Genomic DNA, 22,762 nt, shown 5'->3' with positions numbered 1-22,762 from the left:
GTGCAGGTCTGGGGGAGTCAGCGTTTCATGGGGACAAAGTTTCAGTTTGGAAACTGAGAAAGTTCTGGAGATGTTTGCGGGGATGGTTGCAAAACAGTGTGAACGTACTTAATGCCACTGAGCCATGCACTTACCAGTGGTAAGTTTTATATTAGGTATACTCACAACAACAAAAGTTTTTAAATGACGTCTCTTTCATGAAGGAATGATGGTAATTGACATTATGAGTTTACAGGATATGGTCATAATTGGCAAAAAGTCTTAAGTTGACTCTTGACAACTTAAGTGTCCCACAACCGTTGAGGATTTTGCTGGCTCACGCAGTCCCAGTCTGGAAACCGCAAGGTTCTGAGGAGATGACCTCTCCCCCACGCACACCTGCCCACCGCATCCTCCTCTCTCCCTGTCTCCCACTGCGCCCCTTCCTGGTGCCCCAGGCGCATGCGCACTCGCTCGGTGGGAGGTGCGTGAGTACGCACGCTCCGGGCACCGTCTCGCGTCGATCTCCACCCTTTTTCCCTTCGAGGAGGCAGCCTCAGGCTGGTGCGCACGCGTCGGGGCGAGAGGCGGGCTCCGGCAGCTCCCCAAGGCGGTGGCTCTCGCGAGAGGCCGGCCCGCGATCTCGTAGCTCCCCCTCCCCTACCTCAGCCTCCCGGGCTCCTGCTGCAGCGTCAGACCCTGTCCGGCCTCGGTGGCTGCGGCGGCCCCGATCCCGCGGCTTCAGCCCCGGCGACCTTTGGGACTCCTCGGCCCAGATCCGCTGCACCGCCCATCCTCGTCGCCTCGGCGCCGGCCTAGGCCGCGGCCGCAGCCCCGGGCTCGCGTCGGTGCCGCCCGCTCCCGGCCCGCCCCCTATGGGCCCCGGCTAGAGGCGCCGCCGCCGCCGGCCCGCGGAGCCCCGATGCTGGCCCGGAGGAAGCCGGTGCTGCCGGCGCTCACCATCAACCCCGCCATCGCCGAGGGCCCGTCCCCCACCAGCGAGGGCGCCTCCGAGTGAGTGGGCCGGGCCGGGGCCGGGGAGAGGACAGGATGTGGGGTGGGGGGGAGGTGTCCCAGAGTCGCGAGGTCTGAGGACGGGGTCGAGGAGAGAAGAGGGGAGAGGCCCCGAGTAATGAGATTTGGGAAGGGGGAGTCCGTGAAAGGAGGGGAGAGGGCCCAGGTAGTAAGGTCGGAGGAGGGATCCCTGAAGAGGAGAGGAGAGGATGAGGGACTCTGAGTATGATATTGGCGGGAGGGGGTCCCTGAATGGTGAAATTGGGCTCTGGCAGGGTTCTTGCTGGGAGATGATGGTCTGATAGTGAATCGGTCCCTGCGGGGATAAGACGGGGATATGAGGCCCTACAGAGTGAAGCTATGGTAGTGATTCTCACCTGAGGGGAGAGGATGGGTCAGGGGTCCCTAGTGGTGAAATCGGAGGAAGGGGGAGGAGTCCCTGAGTAGTGTTGTAGAGGGAAGGAAGGGGTCCTTGCATTCTAAGAACAGGGCGCATGGGGTTCCTGAAAGGAAAGGATGGGGCAGGCAAGGTCCCTGGGAGTGAGCATGGGGTAGGGCGGTCCAAGAAAAGGGGAAGAGGGTGCCTGAGAGATGAGGGAGGGTCTCAGGGAATTTGCGGGGAAGGGAGCCTGAGAAGATTTTGCTGGTGGAGAGAGGAGCTGCTGAACCTGGGGAGAATGGTGAGGCGTCCTGACAGGGGCAGAGAGGCTGGAGAAGTGGGGAGCGAGGGGGATTTGGAGGGCCAGAGGTGGGGAGAACTCGGAGCAAGAAAGAAGTCAGGGGGCCTGCTGGGACCCCTGAAAGCAAATGAACAGAGAGATTCTGAATTGAATGGATTAACAAATCCTTGCGGTACTGGAGAAGTGGTGGTGGTGGTGGTTCGAGGCCACAGAGGGGGACGGGAGGACTTGAGGGGAAAGAAGGGGACAGAGAAAGAACCTGGGCCTTTGGGGTTACCCGATGGCAGAGTTGTCTTCAGGGCACATCCTTGACCTCCCCGCTTCGGTTCTCCATGCTGGAGCAGAACAGGACGGTCCTAGAAACCCCTGGCCTGGGTCCGGGTGCCTTGCGCATGGTGTGATCTGTGAGAACCCAGGGGTGTTGTACGAATGGAATGTTTGTTGCCTCCCTGTAACCAAATGAAGGAGGAGCGCCTTGATGCACATGTGTGTGAGTTCACATCTTTCTGTCCCCGAGGGCAGCTCAATGTGGGGATGTGTTCCTGATTCTCAAAAAATTTGCTTATTCTAGGGACTTCCCTGGCGGTCCAATGGTTAAGACCCTGAGCTTCCAATGCAGGAGACACAGGTTCGATCCTTGGTCAGGGAACTAAGACCCACAAGCAGTGTGGCTCAGCACCCCCCACCCTCCAAAAAAATCTACTTATTCTTACAAGAGAGCTTCTTCATCATAGTTGCTCTCTCTCTTTTTTTCTTAAAATGTGATCTGTGATTTCTATCCCTTCAAGAATTCCCCCAGTAGAAGAAGCTGGCCATTGGAATTCCAGAGTGGTGTTTTGTTTTTTAATAACTACAGTGGAGCTGCCATTAAATGTAAGATGGATTAATCAGCTGACTCCAGAATGCATTTAGATGTCTGTCGGGCAGGCTGAAGACTTTACAGGATCTGAGGGTCTGGCCACAAAAGCTGCCTCTTCAGCCCTTCAGTGGAGGAGTCGTGGCACATACACCTACTCCTTTGCCTTCCCTTCTGTGTCCCTCGCATCCTTCTTCCCCCTTTATCCAGGTCCCAGCTCAGGCGGCCGCTCCCGTGAGCCCGGGCTTTGCAGGCAGACTGGACACAGGTGTCATTCACTCCAGCCTGTGCCACTTCCTTGCCTGTGATCCTCAGGCAGGTTACCGACCCTCTGAGCCTTCTCCCTCCCTTGTGGGCTGAGGTCTGCAAGAGACTCGCCTCCTAGGAGGATCATGAGAACTCAGCAAACTGGTTAAAGCTCTAGTACCTGCTCGCGATGTGGCACCTACCTCCCAGCGACCTCTTCTTGCTACCAGCTCAGGTTGACATCACCCAGCGGCAGGTCATCTTGCTCCAGGGTGTCCTTTTGCTCACATCTCTTTAAGTTGTAGGCAAGTCATGTTTGATCTTGGGGATTGGAAGGTTCCCGCCAGAACTCCAGTCTACCCCTTTATCTCCTGCTTGAATCCCTCCTACAAGGTCTCCCCCAGCTGGACGGTCAGCTTTGGCCTAAATGCCCTGGAGACGGACTTCTCTGGATGCCCAGTGGTTAGGGCTCTGAGCTTCCACTGCAGGGGACACAGGTTTGATCCTTGGTTGGGGAACTCAGATCCCATGTGCTGCACAGTGCGGCCACTAAATAAATTAATAAATTGTATAAATGCCCTGGGGAGTGGTGGCTGGGGGGGGCACTTCTTCTTTAGAGCTACACTCATTGTTTGGCTAGAGCCCCTGGCCATGTCAGCCCTTGACACATGGCGTGTCCAAATTCAGGGGAGCTGTAAGCATAATATGCTTTCCAGATTAGTTCATTTCACCTGATTTTTTTAACGTGGCTAGAAAATTCTTAATTGCACGTATAGTTTATGTTCTTTTTCCTAAAAAAAAAAAAAAATCATTTGGTTGCGTCCGGTCTTAGTTGTGGCCCGCAGGCTTAGTTGCTCCACGGGATGTGGGGTCTTAGTTCCCCGACCAGAGATTGAACCCACGTCTCCTGCGTTGCAAGGCGGATTCTTAACCCCTGGACAACCAGGGACGTCCCTGTTCTTCTCGTTCGGGCAGCCCCGAGTTAGTCCTTGTGGGCACTGAGCATTGAGCTGGCATCCACCTGCCTGTTACAGGGAGCTGCCTTCAACTCCAGGATTTGGTTCAAAGTCAAGTCACAAGGGAAAATAGCATACTGTCAACATTTCCTTTGAAAGTTCCCTGAATCGCCCAATAAAGTGCCGTATACGTGGTTGGTTTTTAATCACCAGGTCTAGGAATGTGTGTGCGTATAAATGCTTAGTGTTTACAGTAATGCTTGGGATATAATAAGCGCGTGCTGGCGGAACGGAATGCCCTGCATTTGTCCGTACCGTTTATAAATTATGCCCCTGTCTTTCCCTGTCCAGTGGCTGTGTGTAATCCATTTAAATTAGAGGCACGGGTGTAGCAGCTTCTTGTTGTCCTCCCCTAGATTCTGGTTTCTTGCTCTGAGGCCACTCTGAGTCTCAGTTTGCCCGTCCATCCTCATGAAAAATCCTGGGGGCCTCCACTCCCTGACCCCTGGGCTTCTCCCCATGGTTCCTTCATTTCCTTCCCGTGTGGTCCAAGCCTTTGTGTCAGGAAAGAGGCCTCCTGGGTCTGATATCAGAGCCATCGACCTACAGCTCATCACCAAGATCTCCTAACCTTTATGATGTGGTGAGGGGTGGCTGGTTCTCGGGGAGGCTGGCTGTGTGTCTGTGGATTGTCTGTCTTTCCTACCAGATGGTAGGCTCTTGAAGCACAAGAGTCAAGTCTAATTCACCTGCTGGCCCCAAACCCCAGGGCCTGGGACGCAGTGGTGGCACAGTGACCCTGGCTCAGACCAAGTCATCTCCTGGTGGCTCCCACACTCTTGCTTACCCTTGCCCTCGGGATCTCTACAGAGCACACCTGGTGGACCTCCAGAAGAAGCTAGAGGAGCTAGAGCTCGACGAGCAGCAGAAGAAGCGGCTGGAAGCCTTCCTTACCCAGAAGGCCAAGGTCGGCGAGCTCAAGGATGATGACTTTGAACGGATCTCCGAACTGGGAGCCGGCAATGGCGGAGTGGTCACCAAGGTCCAGCACAGACCTTCGGGCCTCATCATGGCCAGAAAGGTGAGCCACAGCTGGCAGTAGGGCGACTGCTCTGTCCCTATGCTCTGTAGGGGCCGGTGGTCAGTGGTCCAGGCAAGTTCCCTGGAGATGGGAGGGAAGGTTGAAGGGTGCAGGCATCTGCTTTCTGATTGGCTTCTGGGCTTGGGGGCCCCACCCCCAGCTTGGGTTCTAACTAGACTGTGGCAATGCAGGCTTGCCTCACGCAGCTCCTCCTCTAAGACTGCCCTCTGCCTTCCCGGCTGTGGCTGCAGTTCAGATTCGCAGGAAAGGACTGGCTTGAGAAAGGAGCAGATGGAAGAGAGGAGAGTCAGGTGCCCTTAGAGCCAGCTGCCCCCTGACATCAGAGCCAGAAGAAAGCCCTGCCCACCAATACCAGCTGCTGGGAGCAACGTTCACCTTTGGGGGATGGGGTCCAAACGACGCTTGTTAGCCAGTGTTCTCCAGAGAGAGGGAACCACTGGGGGCGTGGGGGGGAAGAGTGGACTCTGGCTCAGGCAGTCATAGGGCCTGGCAAGTCTGAAGTCGGCAGGGCAGGCCTGTGGGCTGCAGACCCAGGGAAGAGCTGAATCTGGAGGTGGATCCCCATCCCTTCTTGGAAGGCCTTCACCTTATTGGATAAGGCCCACCACTTAGAGGGTCATCTGCTTCCTTGAGAATCTGATGGTTCCTGTGTTAAATCACATCTAAAAATACCTCCACAATGATGTCTAGATGGGTGCCTGACCCAACAACTGGGTCCCATGGCCTTACCACGGGGTCATGTGAAGTGACCATCACTTTCCTGTTCAGTGCAGACCCCGATGCTGAAACATCCCTCATTGGGGCTGCTGTGTGGCTGCCCTGCTGGTCTGTGGGGGAGGGTCCCTGAGAGACGTCGGGGGTGGGGAACAGGAGGAGGTCCCCACCGGGGTACAGTGGCTCCTGCACATGTCCCCAGGGCCATTGTGTTGACGTGTGACTCGTTCGTACAGTCGTCTTCTACTCAGTTCGTACAGACGTAGAAAGCCCCCTCTTTGGATCCCATCATCTGGACCCCATGGTTTCCGAATCGCATTCTTGGACACTTGACCACCCTGTACCCTGGTGACGGGGGATTTGCACAGGGCCCGCCTTTCCAGAGAGATGTGCACTTGGGGCTTCCGCTGGGGTCTTTCACTTGGCTGTCCCTCTGCCTGCCGAGCCCCTCCCTCCTGAAACAGACAGCCCCTAGTTTTCTATTTCTGTCTGCTTTCCACAGGCCTCCTTTTCCAAACCAGAGCAGCCCCAGAAATCCCTGTTCTGCCCGAAGCACCCCCTACTCCGGGGAGCAGAAGGGCAGCCATGAAATTCAGACAGCAGTGGGGGGATGGGAGAGACTTGGACTCAGAGTGCTTCTCAGGGTCGGAAGGATCTTCAGGCTGGCCAGGACTCTTCTGGGTGGTAGATAACCTGACTTATGTAACCACGGATCTCTGAGAGTTTGTCTGCAGCTTCCTTAAAGCCTGTGAAGTGGGGCTTCAGAGTTTAAAGTTGGAGAGGTGGGCAGGTGCAGTCTAGCTAGTAGCCCTGCCCCATGTATGTCTATGCCCCAGCTTTGACTCCCGCCTCAGTCAGACTCTCTTTGCTGTTTCTGCAACTTTCCTGAGCTTCTATAATCCTTTGAAAATAAAAACTTTGGCGGGGAGAGAGGGGAAGTGACTCCCCCTAGCAGTCCAGTGGTTAGGGGTTGGCACTTTCACTGCCAGGGCCAGGGTTCGATCCCTTGTTGGGAAACTGACTCCAAAAAAAGAAAGAAAAAAAGAAGAGTCCAAAAACTGGGGTAGTGGGTCTCAGATTTTGTTTTGCATCAGGCATGATCTCCTCTGGTTGCCTGTGGCCTGTGCCGCCACGCACCCAGGGTGTCACACAGTTCAGGGAGACCGTCCCCGGCGGCCCTAGAGCCCTTCACTGGTCTGTGGGGGTCCAGAGCTCCTGGAGGGCCAGTTCACCCCAAAGGCCTGTTTGCCAGTATCCAGCCAAGGACACAGGTGGGGAAATGGATATGACACAGTGGTTTTTGAGGCTCAGTGACCTCCTTCCTCCACTACCTTTGGTGGAATTCTGAGTTCCCAGGAAGCGGAGTCTGAATTCCACGCATTCCAAGGGTGTGAGCTTATCAGATGGCCCAGGTGTGAGGGTGAAGGTGGGGCTGGCCAGCAGGATCAGCAGGGATCCCGCTGTGGGCTGTGGTCCCTCCTGGCCCTCTGAGGAGCAGGGCAGTATCCTGACCAGTCTCACGCGAGCACTGAGGCCAGTCCCACAAGACCCAAGGAAGCTGGTCTCCAAATGTTCTCTGGACTCCAGCGTGGCATCCCTACTCCTCCTGCGTCTTTGTGAGAGCCCCAGGGTCGAGTCCTGGGAGTGTGTTGCCCCCACAGGGCTCTCCTGACTTCCTGTGCTCCCAGCAAAGGAATGTGTGTTCAGCCTCTGTGTGTGTTCCTCCCCTCGCCCCTCCGGCTTTAAGAACGGAGGTTACAGGCCTACCCAAGGCCACGTCCCGACACTGGCCCCCTTCTTTGGAGTGATGGCCCTGAGTCAAAGCTGGCACAAAACCTCAATGTGCATTCCTGTACCCGTAGACCAGCAGCTCTATTCTACTGAGAACCTGAGGCTGAGCTGGTTGGTATCTGGCTTGGGCTTGGATCCTCTTGGGTCTGTTCTTTGCAGTTAAGCTAGTCTGTGGGCATGTGCTGGGTGTCCCCTCACAGGAGAGAGCCATCCTGCTGGGGGTGGCCTTGGGAAGGCATGCTGTCTGAGGGCCTGCGACCAGAGCTCGGCTCTGCAAGCCGCCTTCAAGTAGGGGTGGGAAGTTTTGCCTGGGGGCCTCGTGGGCACCAGGCACTGTGTTGCTAGAGTCTTCCACAGTTCTCCAGGTTTTGAGGGGCATTCGTGTGGGTCCCACACGTACACTGTGACCCCTGAACTCGGCCCACACACCTCCAACAGGCAGCTCTCTGTCCTTCCACCTGGCACCCCCACCACCTCTTGTCCGTCTGACTGAGTCCCACCCATCCTTTGAGGCTTGGCCTCAGTGTCACCGGAATCCTGGGGCACCTGTCTGATTCCTCCATCAGCACCTCTACCACCTGGGGTTGCTCTGCCTGTGTCTCGCCCATTCCCGGTGGCATGTCCCCTCCAAGCAGGACCTTCTTTGCTGTCTGCTCATCACTGGCCCTGCATGTAATCAACTCCACAGAAATATCTGTTGAATTGGTCACTTTCAGATACCTGGGCTCTGGCTCTGCCTCTCTGACAGGGGTGGGTGGGAATTATACCCTTTCCTTGTGGTCCCTTTCCTTGTGGTATTGTGATGGCTGGGGCACCTGGGACTCTGAGCAGCCAGGGCAAGGATCCACAGCCCGGCTCTCTCCCACCGTGTGGGGCATCTTGGCTTCCTTGGGATTTGTCGCTGGGCGTTGCTGTGGGCCCTTTGTCAGCTGTCTTCTGCATCTCTCTAGGTGGCCCTTTCCTTCCTTGTCTTTCCAGGTATCGTGATGAATATGGTGACAGCCCTTTCTGTTGACTTGGACTCAAGGGGAAGGGGAGTCAGGCTCCCAGGGGGGCAGCAGAAGGCTCTCTGTGGTCTCTAGGCTGGCAGGGGAAGGGGACCCACCCCGATGAGGTGCAGCGGTGAAGCAGTTACCCTGTCGAACAGGGCACTGCTGGGTCTGCTCTTGGAAGGGCTGACACTGTACAGTTTGATTCACAGAGCTCCCCCTGTAGCCAAGTGGACAGTGTTGCCTCTGATGATACTTTTTTTAGACAGCTTTAATGAAATGTAATTCACCTACCATACAATTGAGCCTTTTAGAGTATGTAGCTCAGTGATTTTTAGTATATTCGTGGAGCTGTGCATCCATCACCATCATCATTTTCAGAACATTTTCATCATCCCCAGATGCATTCCATCCCCATGAGCAGTCACTCCCCCCACCCCCCACTCTCAGGCCCTGGCAAACAGAGACCCACTCTCTGTGACTGAGGGTCAGCCTGTTCTGGACGTTTCCCATCAGTGGAATCACACCCTGTGTGTCCTTCTGTGTCTGCTCCTCTCACTGAGCATTATGTTCTCAGGCCACATCCATGTGGTAGCGAGTGTCGGGGCTTCTCTCCTCGTCATGGCTGAGTGATGCTCCCATGCGTGGAGGGACAGCATCCTCGGCCTGTCCCTCCTTCAGTTGACTCAGGGCCGTACGGGTTGCTCCCATCTTCCAGATTCTGTGAGCATTCCCGTTCAAGTCTGTGTTTGGGTGTGTGTTCTCGGTGCCCAGGTAGGTGGATGACCCCTCCTTTCCCGCCCCCCAGCCATGTGGCCCTGACCCTGCCCCCCTCTCCCCCGCAGCTGATCCACCTGGAGATCAAGCCGGCCATCCGGAACCAGATCATCCGAGAGCTACAGGTGCTGCATGAGTGCAACTCCCCGTACATTGTGGGCTTCTATGGGGCCTTCTACAGCGACGGCGAGATCAGCATCTGCATGGAGCACATGGTGAGCCCACCCCCTTCCCCCACCCCCCAGAGCCCTGGCCTGTTCCGGGGGGCCTAGCGCAGGTGGGGAGGCGGTGCAGCTATGTGCACACTGCACAGAGCTTCCTTCGTTTCTTAAGCACCACATAGCCTCCTCTCAATTTTGCTTTCTCCCTGGATCCATGGGAGACACTGCTCTCTGTAGGCTCAGAGCTGGCCCCATCTTGTTCCCTCCGTTGGTCATCCCGGCGTCCATGTGCACCCATCGGGTAATTTATGAAGCACTGTTGCTGGACACTGAGGTTGTTCCCAGCCCTGCCGCGTTATGGATAATGCTACGTTGAAAGTCCTTGCACCTGGGACTTCCCTGGTGGTCCAGTGGTGAAGACTCTGTGCATCCGCTGCAAGGGACACAAGTTCAATCCCCAGTCAGGGAACTAAGATTGTGGGTGCAGCCAAAAAAAACACAGGAAAGTCTGTGAACCTAAGCAGGCCCACCTGGGGAGGGCTGCTTAAAGAAACGCTTGACTGCTCCTTCCCACATGCCCTCTAGCCAGAGTGCGTGGTCTGGGGATACAGCTCTGGACCCCCAGCTCAGGCCTGTAGGGACCAGGCCTCTGCAGTGGAGGGTGGGCGCCCATCTCCTTTGAACCACAGCTGGCTGATTCCTATGCGCCCTGTCTTAAGGAACTCTGGTCTCAAGGCTCAGAAATGGGTGGGATTGAATGTCATGAAAGCAGAAGTGGTCAGAGCTGAAGGCCCCTGGAGGAAACACTGCCGGCCCTCTGCCACCCGCCCTCGGCAGGTAGAGCCCTGCCCGAGCCCAGCCATCCAGGCCCAGGCCCTCGGGGGCCCTTGCAAAACCAGGATGCAGTGCGGCTTTCAGCAGGCAGCTTCAGTTACGCCCGGCCTCCAGCACACCGTCCTCTCTGATGGTTTTGTAATGAAGGCAGGAAACGAATTTGAGCAAGAGCCCGCCAGGAATGCATGTGAGCCGCAGGGAGGGTTTCCCCCCAGCTGCTTTGCTCCCTCCTGGCAGTGCCCAGTGGGTGCCCCTTCCTCACTGGGGAGAAGGCAGTTGTATCTGCCTGCCCACCCAGCCACCACCTTGCAGATGAGAGTCAGGCAGGGTCAGGGCGAGAAATGGATGTAAAGTCTTTGTGATCTGAGGGGGCCTCTTCTGTATTGTAATGAACACCCCCACTCCCACCCCACCTCTCTCCTTCCCTCACCCCCCACCTCCTCTCTGTGTTCTTGGCCACAGCACACAGGCGTGGCATGTGGGATCTTAGTTCCCCAACCAGGGATCGAATCCGCACCCCCGCTTTGGAAGCACAGGGTCGTTAAGACCCCGTGAAACCACCAGGGACGCCCCCCCACCTCCTTGTTAGCCACCCCCACCCCTGCTCCCTGGATATCCTGAGTCAGGTTCTCCTCTCTCCTGGCAGAGGAGAGGCATCGTCCCAGCCCCGCCCCTGCTCTTCCCCCTCCACTCTCAGTGGGTATGAAGCATCGGTTCCTGTGAGGCTCCTTCCCGGAGCACACATGATGCTGGGGAGATGCTGGATTCTCTTTGCTTGCTGGGCTCATGCTTTAAGCTCCTGGTTGGGCTCTTCTGGTTCACTTTCACAGCAAGCATAAGAGGACGGTGGACACGTAGATCACACACAAACTCCACGACGTGGGCTCCAGTGTGGCCCGCGCACCCTGCTTTCTGCTAACAGGTGAGGGCCCACAAAGCTGAGCCTTGCGGAGGGGGTGCTCTGGGCGGGGGGTGTGAGGAAGGACAAGACAACAGGAAGCGGTGAGAGCTCGAACCATTCATGCCCTTGGGATCCCACACTTAGTGGTGGAGAGGCACTTGCAGTCCCCCCACCTCCCTTCTCGGGACTCTGGAAGAATGTCACACTGTGTCTGTCTGAGGGGGTGAGGATGGGGCAAGGTTTCGCTTATACGCAGGGTCCTGCTGCATTGGTTCTCCTCTCCCACCTGAAAGCTTCCAGCTCTAACTTGTGGGAAAAGCCCCCCGGCTGTGATGAGCAGCCTCAATTCAGCCCAGAAGGAGAAACTCACCTGCCAGTGTGGAAAACAGCAGAACTGGCAGCTGGCCCGGCACCCAGACCTGTTCCTGGGGGAAACAAGGGGCCTAGACCAGTGGACACTGGTATCTCGGGGCCGCAGTGGCCAGGGAGCAGCTGACAGACTGCTCAGAGGCACCTCTTGGTATTTCTTGGCCTGCAGTCAAATCTACCAAAGAATGCAGTCCCTTTTCTACAATAATGAAAACTCAGATGTGTCCTTCAGCAAAGGGGAGGTAAAGAATAACAGCAGGCAACTTTCCAGGGGAGAAACGAAACCCACAGCTACGCTCTAGAGGAATAGTCCTCCAGGAGGAAAGTGTGCATCATACGGACCCACGGATGAATGGACAGACAGGCAGGCTGAAAACGCGGTCTCCCTCTGTGCACATGGATGTGTATACAGGAGCATGGAAGAATCTGGAAGAAAATAAGTCACACTTTGGAAAGGCTGGTGGGATTGCTGGGAGATCAGGGTGAAGTTCATCTGCATTTGACTTTTTAAGAGGAATGTATCAGGTTTCTTTGGAGGTCCAGTAGTTAAGAATCCACCTGCCAGTGCAGGGGACACAGGTTGAATCCCTGGTCCAGGAAGAGTCCACATGCCCTGGAGCGGCTAAGCCTGTGCCCACAACTACTGAGCCTGCGCTCTAGAGCCTGTACTCCACCCCCAGGAGAAGCCACAGCACTGAGAAGCTCTCACAGGCAACAAAGACCCAGGGCAGTCAAAAACAAATTTATCTTTTAAAAAATGGTAATAAAAGAAAGGTGTATTCGTGTGCTCCCTTCTCAGTGAGCGGAGGGATTTGGGATGCTCAGAGGACACAGGCAAACTGAAAGCTTGCAGTCATGCATAAGGAGTAAGACCCAGGCTCAGAGGGACCTTGCCTGGGGCCTCTCGCACCACATCCTGTCCAGTGTCTTCTCAGCTGTGGATCAGGGGCTCTCCACTGGGTGATTGGGGGCCCTTCACGGTTGTCACAGCCAGGGAGATGCTTCTGGAGGGCAGGGACGCGGCCCATGGTGCCCAGGATGGTCCCTCACAGAGAATGGTCTGTTCTGATGTTGGGGGCGAGGTGAAGAACCTCACTGTGTTCTGAGCCACCTCGAGACCCCAGCCTGGGGCTTCTCCTGCCCCCATCTCCACATGAATGTTCGCCCTGATCACCATCCCACAAATGTTATCACAGCCCTTCAGAAAATCAGGAGTGTGAGTAGCCAAGTGGGAGAGCAGAGACCACGATCCTTTTTAAACGTTCCTTTAAGGTTGAGAAAATGAGAAGGGCTTCCCTGGTGGTCCAGTGGTTAAGAGTCCGCCTGCGAGTATGGGGCGACACGGGTTCCATCCCTAGTCCGGGAAGATCCCACATGCCATGGAGCAACTGAGCCCATACCAAGCAACTACTGAGTCTGTGCTCAAGAGCCCATGCTCCATGACAAGAGAAGCCACTGCAGTGAGAAGCCCTGCCCGCTGCAACAAAGAAAAGCCCCTGCTTGCCGCAACTAGAGAAAGCCCAAGCGGAGCAGTGAAGATCCAGCACAGGCAAAAATAAATAAATAGTTTGGTTTTTTTAATAAGAAGAAAAGGAATTCCCATCTCACCAAGCATGTAGAACGGGGCTGGGCCAGCAGCCTGTCTGCTGGGTGCACCAGGCTGCCTGGTCCCGTGGGTTCCTCTCCAGCCACACCCACCGTGGGTGCATACACGGCCACTCGCCCTCAGTCTGGAGCAAGTCCATAGAGCCTACATGGATTCCCAAAGTGTCAGAGGGCCTGGGGTTTTCCAGAACTCTCAGCACAGCCCTTCTCACCAGACGCAGTGGGGACAGAGTGCTAGGAAGGGGGACTAGGCATCTCCAAGGCTGCAGGCTTCCTTCCCAACCCCCAGCAAAGTGAGAGGCCTCCTGGGGCAGCAGGTGGCCACAGGGGCCCTGGAGCAGGGGAGAAAGAAAACGGGCTGTCCTTCCAGCCTTGAGTTCCCATTTCGACCACCTCTCCCAGCATCCCCCAGGTCCAGCTCTGGCTGCCAAACACCCTGGGGGGGTTTCTGCGTGGCCAAGAGGTGCTGTGGGCCAGTCAGCGACCCCTGGGGCTGTGGTCTCCATGTTTGCACAAGACCTTGCACAAGACACTGGGTTTCTGTCGTTTCCTCATTAGCTTGTGGATTTGGGTCTCCGCCCGGGTCGGGGAACCGACTAGGGTGACCTGTGTTACATCTTTTGCTGGACATCCCAGGAGCAGGACAGTGAGCGGTGGCTGTCACTGTGCCCCTTCCCCGGTGCCCCTCAGCCATCAGGCCTTCCTGGCGGAGCCAGGGAGGCTTCAGCCAGGGAGCAGTGAGGGAACCCATGGGCTTGGCCTCCCTTCTGTGCTGGACACTTGCAGCTGGCACCCCTGTGGTCTTGCTCCCCTTTCCGAGGCCATGGCCGGCTTGCTGGAAGGGGCCCCAGGCCCCAGAGCTGCAAGTCCACTCAGGTACACTCTCTGGCGCTCTGGCCGTGAGCTCGACCTCTAGCCCGTGGAGCACTGGCCTCTGTGGCTCTGCTCTGCCTGCTGCTACCTGGCAGCCTCGGGAAGGTTGAGTCCTGTCATCCAGCCAGGGCCTGGGTTCCAGGAACCTCAGCCGCCTGGGAGCACGGTGGCAGCCTGTCCGCTTCCTGAGTCCCTGAAGCAGTGGGAGTCCCTGTCTTGGGCCCGCAGGTCACCTCTGGCTGTGGTCTGGCCTCCTTCCTGCAGATGCGAGTGAGCACCCACTCTCCAGGAGCCTGGGAAGTGGTTTGTTTTCCAGCCTGTTGCTCTGGTGTCCCAAGGCCCTGGCCTGGCAATGGCTCAGAGCAGCTTGCCTCTCCCCTGTGCTGTCCCCAGGATGGCGGCTCCTTGGACCAGGTGTTGAAAGAAGCCAAGAGAATCCCCGAAGAGATCCTGGGCAAGGTCAGCATCGCGGTAAGTGTGTAGGCACGCGCCTGGCCCTGCAGTCTTGGGGTTCGTTACCACTCCTCCCCGCTTCCAGGTGACCAGGCTTCAAGGAACCCCTGGAAGCCAGTGGTGGGCCTCAGCATGGCCCCCTTCAACGGGGTAGAGGTGCCATTGCCAACCTCTGCCAGCTGCGTGCCTGAGCGGGCAAAGGGACTTGGCCCATGAAGTGGAGTAACGCTCCCCAGCCCTTGCAGGCCTTGGGCCGGGGGAGGAGACGCTGTGACCCCAGACACGTGGTGTCCCATGGTGCTGTCATCGTTGACTGTGGCCTCGCTGACTCGGTGAAACAGCCTCTCCATCCTTCACCCTGTCAGCCTGGGGAGCCTGAGCACAGTCCTAACAGCGAAAGGCTTAACAGAGGATGCCCCTGGGGCTGGGGTGACCTCCAGGGCAGGAGGCTGGCCGGACACTTATAACCTCGGGCCTCGTCTCAGCTCCCAGGGATCCCATCCCCTCAGATGAGGAGAGAGCATTGGCCACATCACAGGCGGGGGGCTTTGTGAGAGTCGATGAGGTGGGTGACTGTTCCCACCCCAAGGATGGTGGTGACTGTCTCGTGGCCACTGTGGCCTGGCCGTGGGGACAGTCCCCCTGACTGCGCCCTGTGGCTCTCCTGCAGGTTCTGCGGGGCCTGGCATACCTCCGGGAGAAGCACCAGATCATGCACCGAGGTAAGGGGAGGGCACCCCGGCTGCGGGGCGTGCGGGGCATCTGTGTCCTCACCTCCGGCTCTGCCCCCAGACGTGAAGCCGTCCAACATCCTCGTCAACTCCCGAGGGGAGATCAAGCTGTGTGACTTCGGGGTGAGCGGCCAGCTCATTGACTCCATGGCCAACTCCTTCGTGGGGACGCGGTCCTACATGTCTGTGAGTCTTTCCTCGACCCGCTGTGTCCCTGGGTTCTTCTGCGGTCCTCCCTGCCACCAACCCTGTCAGTTTTTCTTTGATTTCCAGGTTTTCCAGAAGCTTACTCTTCCCTATTGTGCCATTTATGTCTTTGCTGGGTTTCTCCTCTCCTTTGAATTTCCAGTCTGCTTCATCTTCTCACTTGGGTTTTTGTCTCTCTGCCCAGCTCCTCTCTGCTGCTAGTAAAAGTCCAGTCAGGGAGAATCGTCAGTCAATTTCTGAGCCAGGCAACTGGCCCTGCATTATTTTCGTAGCTCTCCAGGCAATTTTAAGAGCAAATTGTGAGAAGTCAGTCTTGGGATTGTCCTGAGAACAAGACATCCCTGGGCAGGGCACTCTCCATCTGTGGGTTGTGGATCTGTGGGGGCTGCTGTCAGCTCTGATGCATGGAGTGGAGGGAGGAGATGGAATGGTTTGATTTCTGTTGCTGGGTCTCTGGAGGGATCCCAGAGTGGGACAGGGGTGCAGGGGGACCCCAGGGTTCCAGTCCCTCCTCACCACCCTCGGGGTGTCTCTCCCTGTCTCCCCACAGCCGGAGCGGCTACAAGGTACCCACTATTCGGTGCAGTCAGACATCTGGAGCATGGGCCTATCCCTGGTGGAACTGTCCATCGGAAGGTACCCCATCCCCCCGCCAGACGCCAAGGAGCTGGAGGCCATATTCGGCCGGCCCATGGTTGATGGCGCGGAAGGAGAACCTCCCAGCATCTCGCCACGGCCGAGGCCCCCTGGACGCCCCATCAGCGGTAGGGCTCCAGGCCGGGGCTTCCAACGGACGGGCCCCAGAGCCTGGGGATGGCAGCTGCCTCCCCACAGGCCCCTCTCAGCACCACCTGTCCCCCTGGGCCATGCTCCCTGCGGTCAGCAGTCCTCAGATGGTCCTGTGGCTTCTGGGGACAGTGCTGCAAGTGCCTCAGACCCTCCCGTCTGGGGCCGCTGCACCTGTTGCTGCCAGCTGGCTGGGTCGAGAGGCTCAGGCCTCAGCCAAGGCGGGGGTGGGGTAGGGGGTGGTTTCTCCCACATTTTATCACTAGAACGTTCGAGCATACAGAAAAGCCAAAGGGTTGCCCAGCAAGCAGTCTTGCACCCACCACCTGCTATGGCTGTTCTTCTGTGTCAGGCCCAGCCTTTCGGGGAATGCAAATTGAAAGGAACTCAACTCAGGGTCTCCTCCAGTGGCTGGTTGCCTTCAGCCCTGTTGCACAGCCCAGCATGGGTGGGAAGAGAGGTGTCCTGCAAAGGCCTCGTGGTACCTGGACCAGCCACCTGTGAGATTCAGGCTGATGCTTACACCATATTGAGGGCTGGCTCAGGGTCAGGGTCAAGGTCACAGCTCGGATCTTATAATTAGGCAACGGCACTTAAGGATCTGTGACTTTATTTTTCTTAAGTGACCAGAAAAGAATTAAGTTTGAGACCAAAGGACCGTGCAGTGGACTGCAGTTGGTTGGCTGGTTCCCAACAGCTTTATTGAGCTAGAATTCCCATAGCAAAGGATCCACTCAATTCAGGCTAATAACACTGGGTTTCTTTACCTTCACAAGAGTATCCGACCACCACCTTGTCTGAGTCCAGAACATCCTCGTCACCTCAGAAGGAGCCCCTGTCCCTCCCCCAGCCCATGACAACAGGAACCCACTCTCTGTGTCTGTGGACCGGCCTGCTCTGCACGTTTCCCAGCAGTGGAATCGCACCCTGTGTGTCCTGTGTCTGGTTCTCTCACTGAGCATCATGTTCTCAGGGTCTGTCCACGTCACAAGTGTTGGTGCCTAGTTTCTTTTTTATGGTCACATAATATTCCACTGCGTGGCATCTGTTCACTGTGGACAGACACTTGTGTCATCAGTTGGTTTTCACAAGATTTTCAAGCCCAGGCCCTCTGCTTCCCTGCTGCCATGCCCAGACTGCTGGGCTATTGTAACTTCCTCCGAGGGGAAAACCCCCCACCCAAATCTGTGTCCTCAGGCCATGGCCCCTCCTTTCCCTGCCTGACTCCCAAATGGCGCTCCAACCTTCCAGGCAGGGAGGAGCAGTGGGCTATGCCAGGCCATTCGCCTGCCAGCACCTCCCCCAGCCCGGCCCCAGCCCGAGTGCCCATTTCAGGACAGGGGACAGAAGGCAAAAGTCCAGCTGCCAAATGCAGGCCTGGCCAGCTGGGTCTAAGACAGGGGTCAGCCACCCCAGCTGGCCACCACTGTGAGCCCACAGGTCTGGGCAAGGTCGTACACACAGCTGCCCGCCCACCGCCAACCCCCCGCCGCCAAATGCCCTGCCTGCACAGGGAGCAGGGGTTTGGATTTGGGACAACCCAGACGCAGCCCCATGCCAAATGTATGCCTTGTCAACCAACATTCCTATTTGTCTCCATGTTTGGGATTTGTTTCCTTTTTCTCATTCACTGGAGGGTTAGGAGAGAAGTTCCTTTCCCAGGAGGGCAGCCAGGCCAGGGAGCCTGCCCTCTGGTTAGGGCTGGGTGGGAGGAGGGTGGTCGGCCTCGCGTTCCACACACTCAGGCCTTGATGCCAGACAGAGGCATGGTGACCACCTGCCCATCTCACCCGAATTCATTTCTGCCCCTGGCAGGTCACGGGATGGACAGCCGGCCGGCCATGGCGATCTTTGAGCTGCTGGACTACATCGTGAACGAGGTGCGTGCCCAGAGCCCCGCTGGCAGGTTCCCCACACCAGCGGGAGTAACCTATCCCTGTTGGAAGGTGTCCCCCCAAGAGGAAGAGAACTGGACACGCAGACCGTGGGGTGTGTAGGGGAGGGGCCGCAGGGAGAGATGGAGACCCTTGTTTTCAATAGGATGTTGTTACCAAGTGTGAAGACGTGTGGTCTCACTTCTCCCTGTGATACATGGACCTACTCTCCCCAAGGGGCTGTTTTCCTATCTTTATAGAGACGAGCCCAGGATTGTCGCTCTGGGCCCAGGGACTCAGTGCCGGGGCCCAGGCGCCCTGCCACCCCCATCTCCTTTGAGCATCTTGGTGTCTGTGAGGTTGTGAGTCCTCCCGCTTCCTCAGAGAAGGCTCAGGCTTCCCCCTCCCCTCAGGGAGCCCCCAGCTCATGAGAGGGCAGCGTGGATGCCCACTGTACAGACGGGTTCATCAGGGCATGAGGAGGGGAATGGCACCGGACCCAGCAGGAACTGACCCCAGAGCCAGCCCTCTCAGCATGGCCATGTCACTGTCCTGGGCCCTCTGGGACAGACATGGTTTCCGGTAGCCCTGGGGCATTGGGGCGGCTGGGCTTGGCCCAGGCTTGGCTCTCAACATGAGCAGCTCAGAGCAGGGTCAGTGATGACAGAGCAGGGCGGGTGGCTCTGGGGACAGCACTTCCTGCCCCCGGCAGTGCCGCCCGGGCCCGGCTAGCCCGTCCTCCCCTGGAGGTGGAGGAGTGGACTCCCCCAGTTTTCAGGCCCAAACCCCAGCAGCTGCTGCCTCCCTGAGATCCAGACCCTGAGCTCACTCCAGGCACTTCAGAGGGGGCGGACGGGATGGCCCCTCTCCTCTCCAGAACCAGTTGTGATCCCAACACAAGAGCTCTTGAAAGAAAACCTGGGAAGATCCCGACCCAGGTGGCAGGGCAGGCGGCAGGGCTCCCAGGGAAGCTGCTGAAGGGATGGTGCCCTCTGCCTCCATGAGAGGTGTCCTGAGGGTCCCCACAGCCGCACGGCTAGGAGGCATCTTTCCCCCTGATTCCCAATCCATCCTTGATCTCTGACTCCCACCCATCTGGTCTGTCCCTCAGCCTCCTCCCAAGCTGCCCAATGGCGTATTCACCCAGGACTTCCAGGAGTTTGTAAATAAATGGTAAGATGGGCGGGTGGGGGGAGCAGGCTGCCTGCTTCCTGGGGTGACCGCCGGGGCCTCGGGGATGCTAAACAGTGGCAGCATCTGGTGGGACCGGAGCTCACCTGAGAATCGGTCCCCCTCCCAAAGCTGCTGAGCCTCAGCCCCAGCTCATCCGCACCACCCCAAGTGAAACCAGGCTCTTTGGAAATCACAGTTTCCGCCCTGCCTTCTGCCAGCAGGCACCCCAGTTTGCTGGCCCTTAAAGCCCATCACCTCCCAGCTCCCAGGTCAGCCCTCCAAGCCTGTTTCAAGGAGGCAGCCCTCTTCGCCCTCTGTGGGTGATACGGCCTCAAGCCAGCGGACCGTGGACCCGGAGGGCCGGTCTGCCGGGCACCCTGCGTGTTTATGGCAGCCCGGGTTTGCATGTCCCGCAGCTGATCTGTGGCTGTGGGTGCCGCCATCCCCCACCACCGTGTAAACCTCTTTGTGCCCTGGGAGGCTGTCAGTTTAAAGAACTGCCACTCAGCCCTGAGCTGCCATGAACAACTGCCTTTACACAGTTCTGCTTTTCTGAAGGAAAAACATCCATTTTGACACTTGGACTCCTGAACTCACGGTTTTTTATTAGACGTTTAGCTGCGGTTGCTACTAGGCCTCTGAGCGAGCAGCAGCCTGGGGCTTTCCCACCCTCTGTCCCTTTCCCTCTTGTCCTGGCCCCAGGCCCTCACCCTTCCCTCCCAGGCCAGGCGTCCTGCTCTCAGACCAAAGGGTGAGGTGGGGCCCCTCGCCTCCAAGGTCCAGGCAGCCAAGGGCAGAAGGACGCAGGCTCCTCCCCTCGGCACTGACTGCTTCTCCTCTCTCCCACCTCCTGGGACCCGCAGCCTAATTAAGAACCCAGCTGAGCGAGCGGACCTGAAGATGCTTATGGTGAGTGACACCCAGACTTTGAAGATTCGGGGGTCCCTAGCAGGCCCTCCGTGCCCCAAGTGAACATCTGAGTGAGCTCTAATGACGTGGGCTGGCATGTTGGAGGCCGGGCGAGCTGCAGAACCCATGTGGGTCTCCCTGGCTCACTGGAGGGTTCTATGCAGACCAGCCAAGGTCCTCCCAGCTCCCCAGGGACAGAAGGGCCTGTGTGCCCAGGGCTAGGGCTCAGAACGACTGGCCTCTGAGGCGTTGGGGGCACCGCGGGGGCATCTGCCTTCCTCTAAACCAAACTGCTCGATGTCCTTGGAAACCAAGGTGGTCACCAGAACTGACCTTCTACCACCAAGGCTGCCTGCCAGCCTTAGGTGGCCATCAGAGCACCTTCCACCCATGTCTGCCGTGGACATTAACCCTTCCTCCATTGCTGGGTCTGACTATCTGAGTCACCTCTGATGCTAAGACAGACAGCCTCTTGTTTATATGTTTTGTGTCTCAGAGAGAAAATACTTCCAGGCATTCTAGGTGTCCACACGGGAGAGAAGCAGCCTCTTGGGGTGGCTGCGATGTGGAAGTGTGAATAACCTAGCCACGCCCTCTGCTGGGCTTCTGTGCCCTGCCCACACCTTCAGGGGCCCCCCACCCAGCCTTCCTCCAGCTCTGCACCTCAGGACCTTTGCACAGGATGGTCCTGATCCTCTGGGGACGTGTCCTGTTGCTCTCTCCCCAGCTGTGGCCCCTGCTTCAGCACCTTCCCCAGAAAGGTGCCCTGTCTGAGCCCACCCCTGTCAGCTGTGGGTCCTGGCTGTAGTTAGTCTGCTGTGACCCCAAGTGTGAGCCTGTCCTGGCACACCTTGTAGGGTAGGGTCAGCATCAACCTGCTTCTTTCTAGAAGCTCCTTATTGAGTCCAATGATACGTGTTTGGGTTATGCATGACAAAAGAAGCCCATGTTCATGGTGGAACATTACAGACCAAGGGAACAGCAGCACAAACTTTGAAACCCCCACGGTCTCCCCCCCAGGCCCAGGTCTATGCAGTTCACACAGTTCAGGCCCACATCCAGGTCTCTGCCTGGGCGATACCACGTGCTGGGTGGGGCTGACTGCTGTCTTGACTGCAGGGACCCTTGTCCCTTGGTTTTTTTTTCACCCAAGCCTGAGTCCCCTTTAGAGAGGTGGGAATGGTCTTGCCTCCCCAGCTGGTGAAAGAGACAGATGATGCTTGGGGGCATAGACCCCCCACCCTTCTGAACCAGGAACCTCTGGCAATTCCAAATGGGAAGCGTGAGTGTGGGGGTCACTTAAACTGACGGAAGAGGTGCGATCCTGCTCCCCGGCCACACAAGCCCTATTTCCAAGCTCAGGGGCCTCTTCGGCCGGTGGTTGTCACCCAGACAGGACGCATGGGGAACTTGATGTCCTCACGGAGTCCTGTGGTTCAGATCAGATGTCCTCATGCAGGCAACCCTGCCCCCGCGACACGGGGCCACACCTGGGGACATCTGTGTTTGTCGCACTGGGGGGCTTCTAGCATCAGGTGAGGGGGTGCCAGGGAGGCTGCTCCACACTCCACTGCAGCACTCAGGGAGCCCCATCAGAGGGTCACCCTGGGCTCCAAGGGGCACGGAGCGGCCTGCCCCTTGCCTGAGACCCTGTCCCACGTCGCTGGCCCTGGGCTGGGGGTCCAGTTATCTGTCCAGAGACAGACTGCTCAGGCCACTCCTTCCCTTTCAGAACCACACCTTCATCAAGCGGTCCGAGGTGGAAGAAGTGGATTTTGCTGGCTGGTTGTGTAAAACACTGCGGCTAAACCAGCCCAGCACACCCACACGCACCGCTGTGTGACGGTCCTGCTGCCGCCACCAGGCCTCCCCCCGCCCCGACCCGCCCTCCTGCCATGCCCTCCAAGGGGACGCACACGTGGCCCTCAGGCCCAGGGAGGCTGATACCGCTGTGCTGTCTTCTCAGATCCTGCTTCCTTAGGTTTAAAGAAAAAAGAAAAAAAAAAAACAGGGAAAGAAAAAGCAAATGTGCCAGTCGTGCTTCTTGTTCTTGTCCTTGGGGTCTTGGTCCCCGTCCACGCCGCCACCAGGGCAGCCCAACCCCCAGGAGATGGTGACTTTGGGCGCTGGCTTTGCTCCTTTCCAAGCTGTGAGGCCTTGGGGTGAATGTGTGCCCCTCGCCTGGCGTCTGCCCCTTGGAGGTGGTCCCCCCAGACCAGAAGAACAGTTGGGTCCCCGATGGCTGTCATGGGGTCCCCTCCCCAAGCTGCTCCTGCCTCTGCCACACAGCCTGTCCTTGGCAGAATGTGACCTGCCCCCCAGGAGGTACCCTCCTGTCCCCTCCTGTGCTTTGGGGAGCAGACTCTCCTGATAGCAGCCTCAGCTGACACTCGCTCGGCAGAAAGGAAGCCTTGGGTTTCCAAGCTGTCGTGTGGTTGAAACCCCAGCAGATCATGCAGATACGGCCGCTCCCCCCACGCCTGCCACCCAACAGATGTAGGCGGGTGGCTCTGTGTCACCTCCACTCGCCCAGCAAACTAGAAGTGACCACCTGGGGCATGTCACTCTCTTGGGGCCTTGAATTGTACAGCCGCAACTGATGAGAGATGAGTCTGCGGCTGTGAGGTTGTCCCGGCTCCCAGTGTCCATTGGGGTGCCCAGCCAGGCCCCCTGCCGTGGTCTGTGTGAGGCTCGAAGCTGAGACCCAGCCTTTCCACCTTCAGAGCTGTCCCGCCTCCAATGGAGGAGGCTGCCTCTGAGCCATCAGGCGGTAGGAAGTGGT

At 57.7% G+C, this 22,762-nt stretch overlaps 1 protein-coding gene across 1 annotated transcript; it reads left to right on the top strand.

The window, feature by feature from the left end:
* The first annotated feature begins 590 nt into the window (after positions 1–590).
* MAP2K2 (mitogen-activated protein kinase kinase 2) lies at positions 591–22,007 on the top strand. Its single transcript, XM_055429727.2, has 11 exons — positions 591–993; positions 4,602–4,812; positions 9,173–9,319; positions 14,241–14,318; positions 14,971–15,022; positions 15,093–15,217; positions 15,789–16,002; positions 17,840–17,904; positions 19,010–19,071; positions 19,935–19,980; positions 21,713–22,007. The coding sequence occupies exons 1-11, from the start codon at positions 902–904 to the stop codon at positions 21,821–21,823; spliced, it is 1,203 nt and encodes a 400-aa protein (XP_055285702.1). The 5' UTR covers positions 591–901; the 3' UTR covers positions 21,824–22,007.
* Positions 22,008–22,762: the final 755 nt, after the last annotated feature.

The sequence above is a fragment of the Moschus berezovskii genome, chromosome 8, assembly GCF_049115385.1.
Source record: "Moschus berezovskii isolate FMDL1 chromosome 8, NW_MosBer_1.0, whole genome shotgun sequence".
Classification (NCBI taxonomy): Eukaryota; Metazoa; Chordata; class Mammalia; order Artiodactyla; family Moschidae; genus Moschus; species Moschus berezovskii.
Note: the sequence above shows the minus strand (reverse complement) of the source record. Positions and strands in the feature narration are given on the sequence as shown.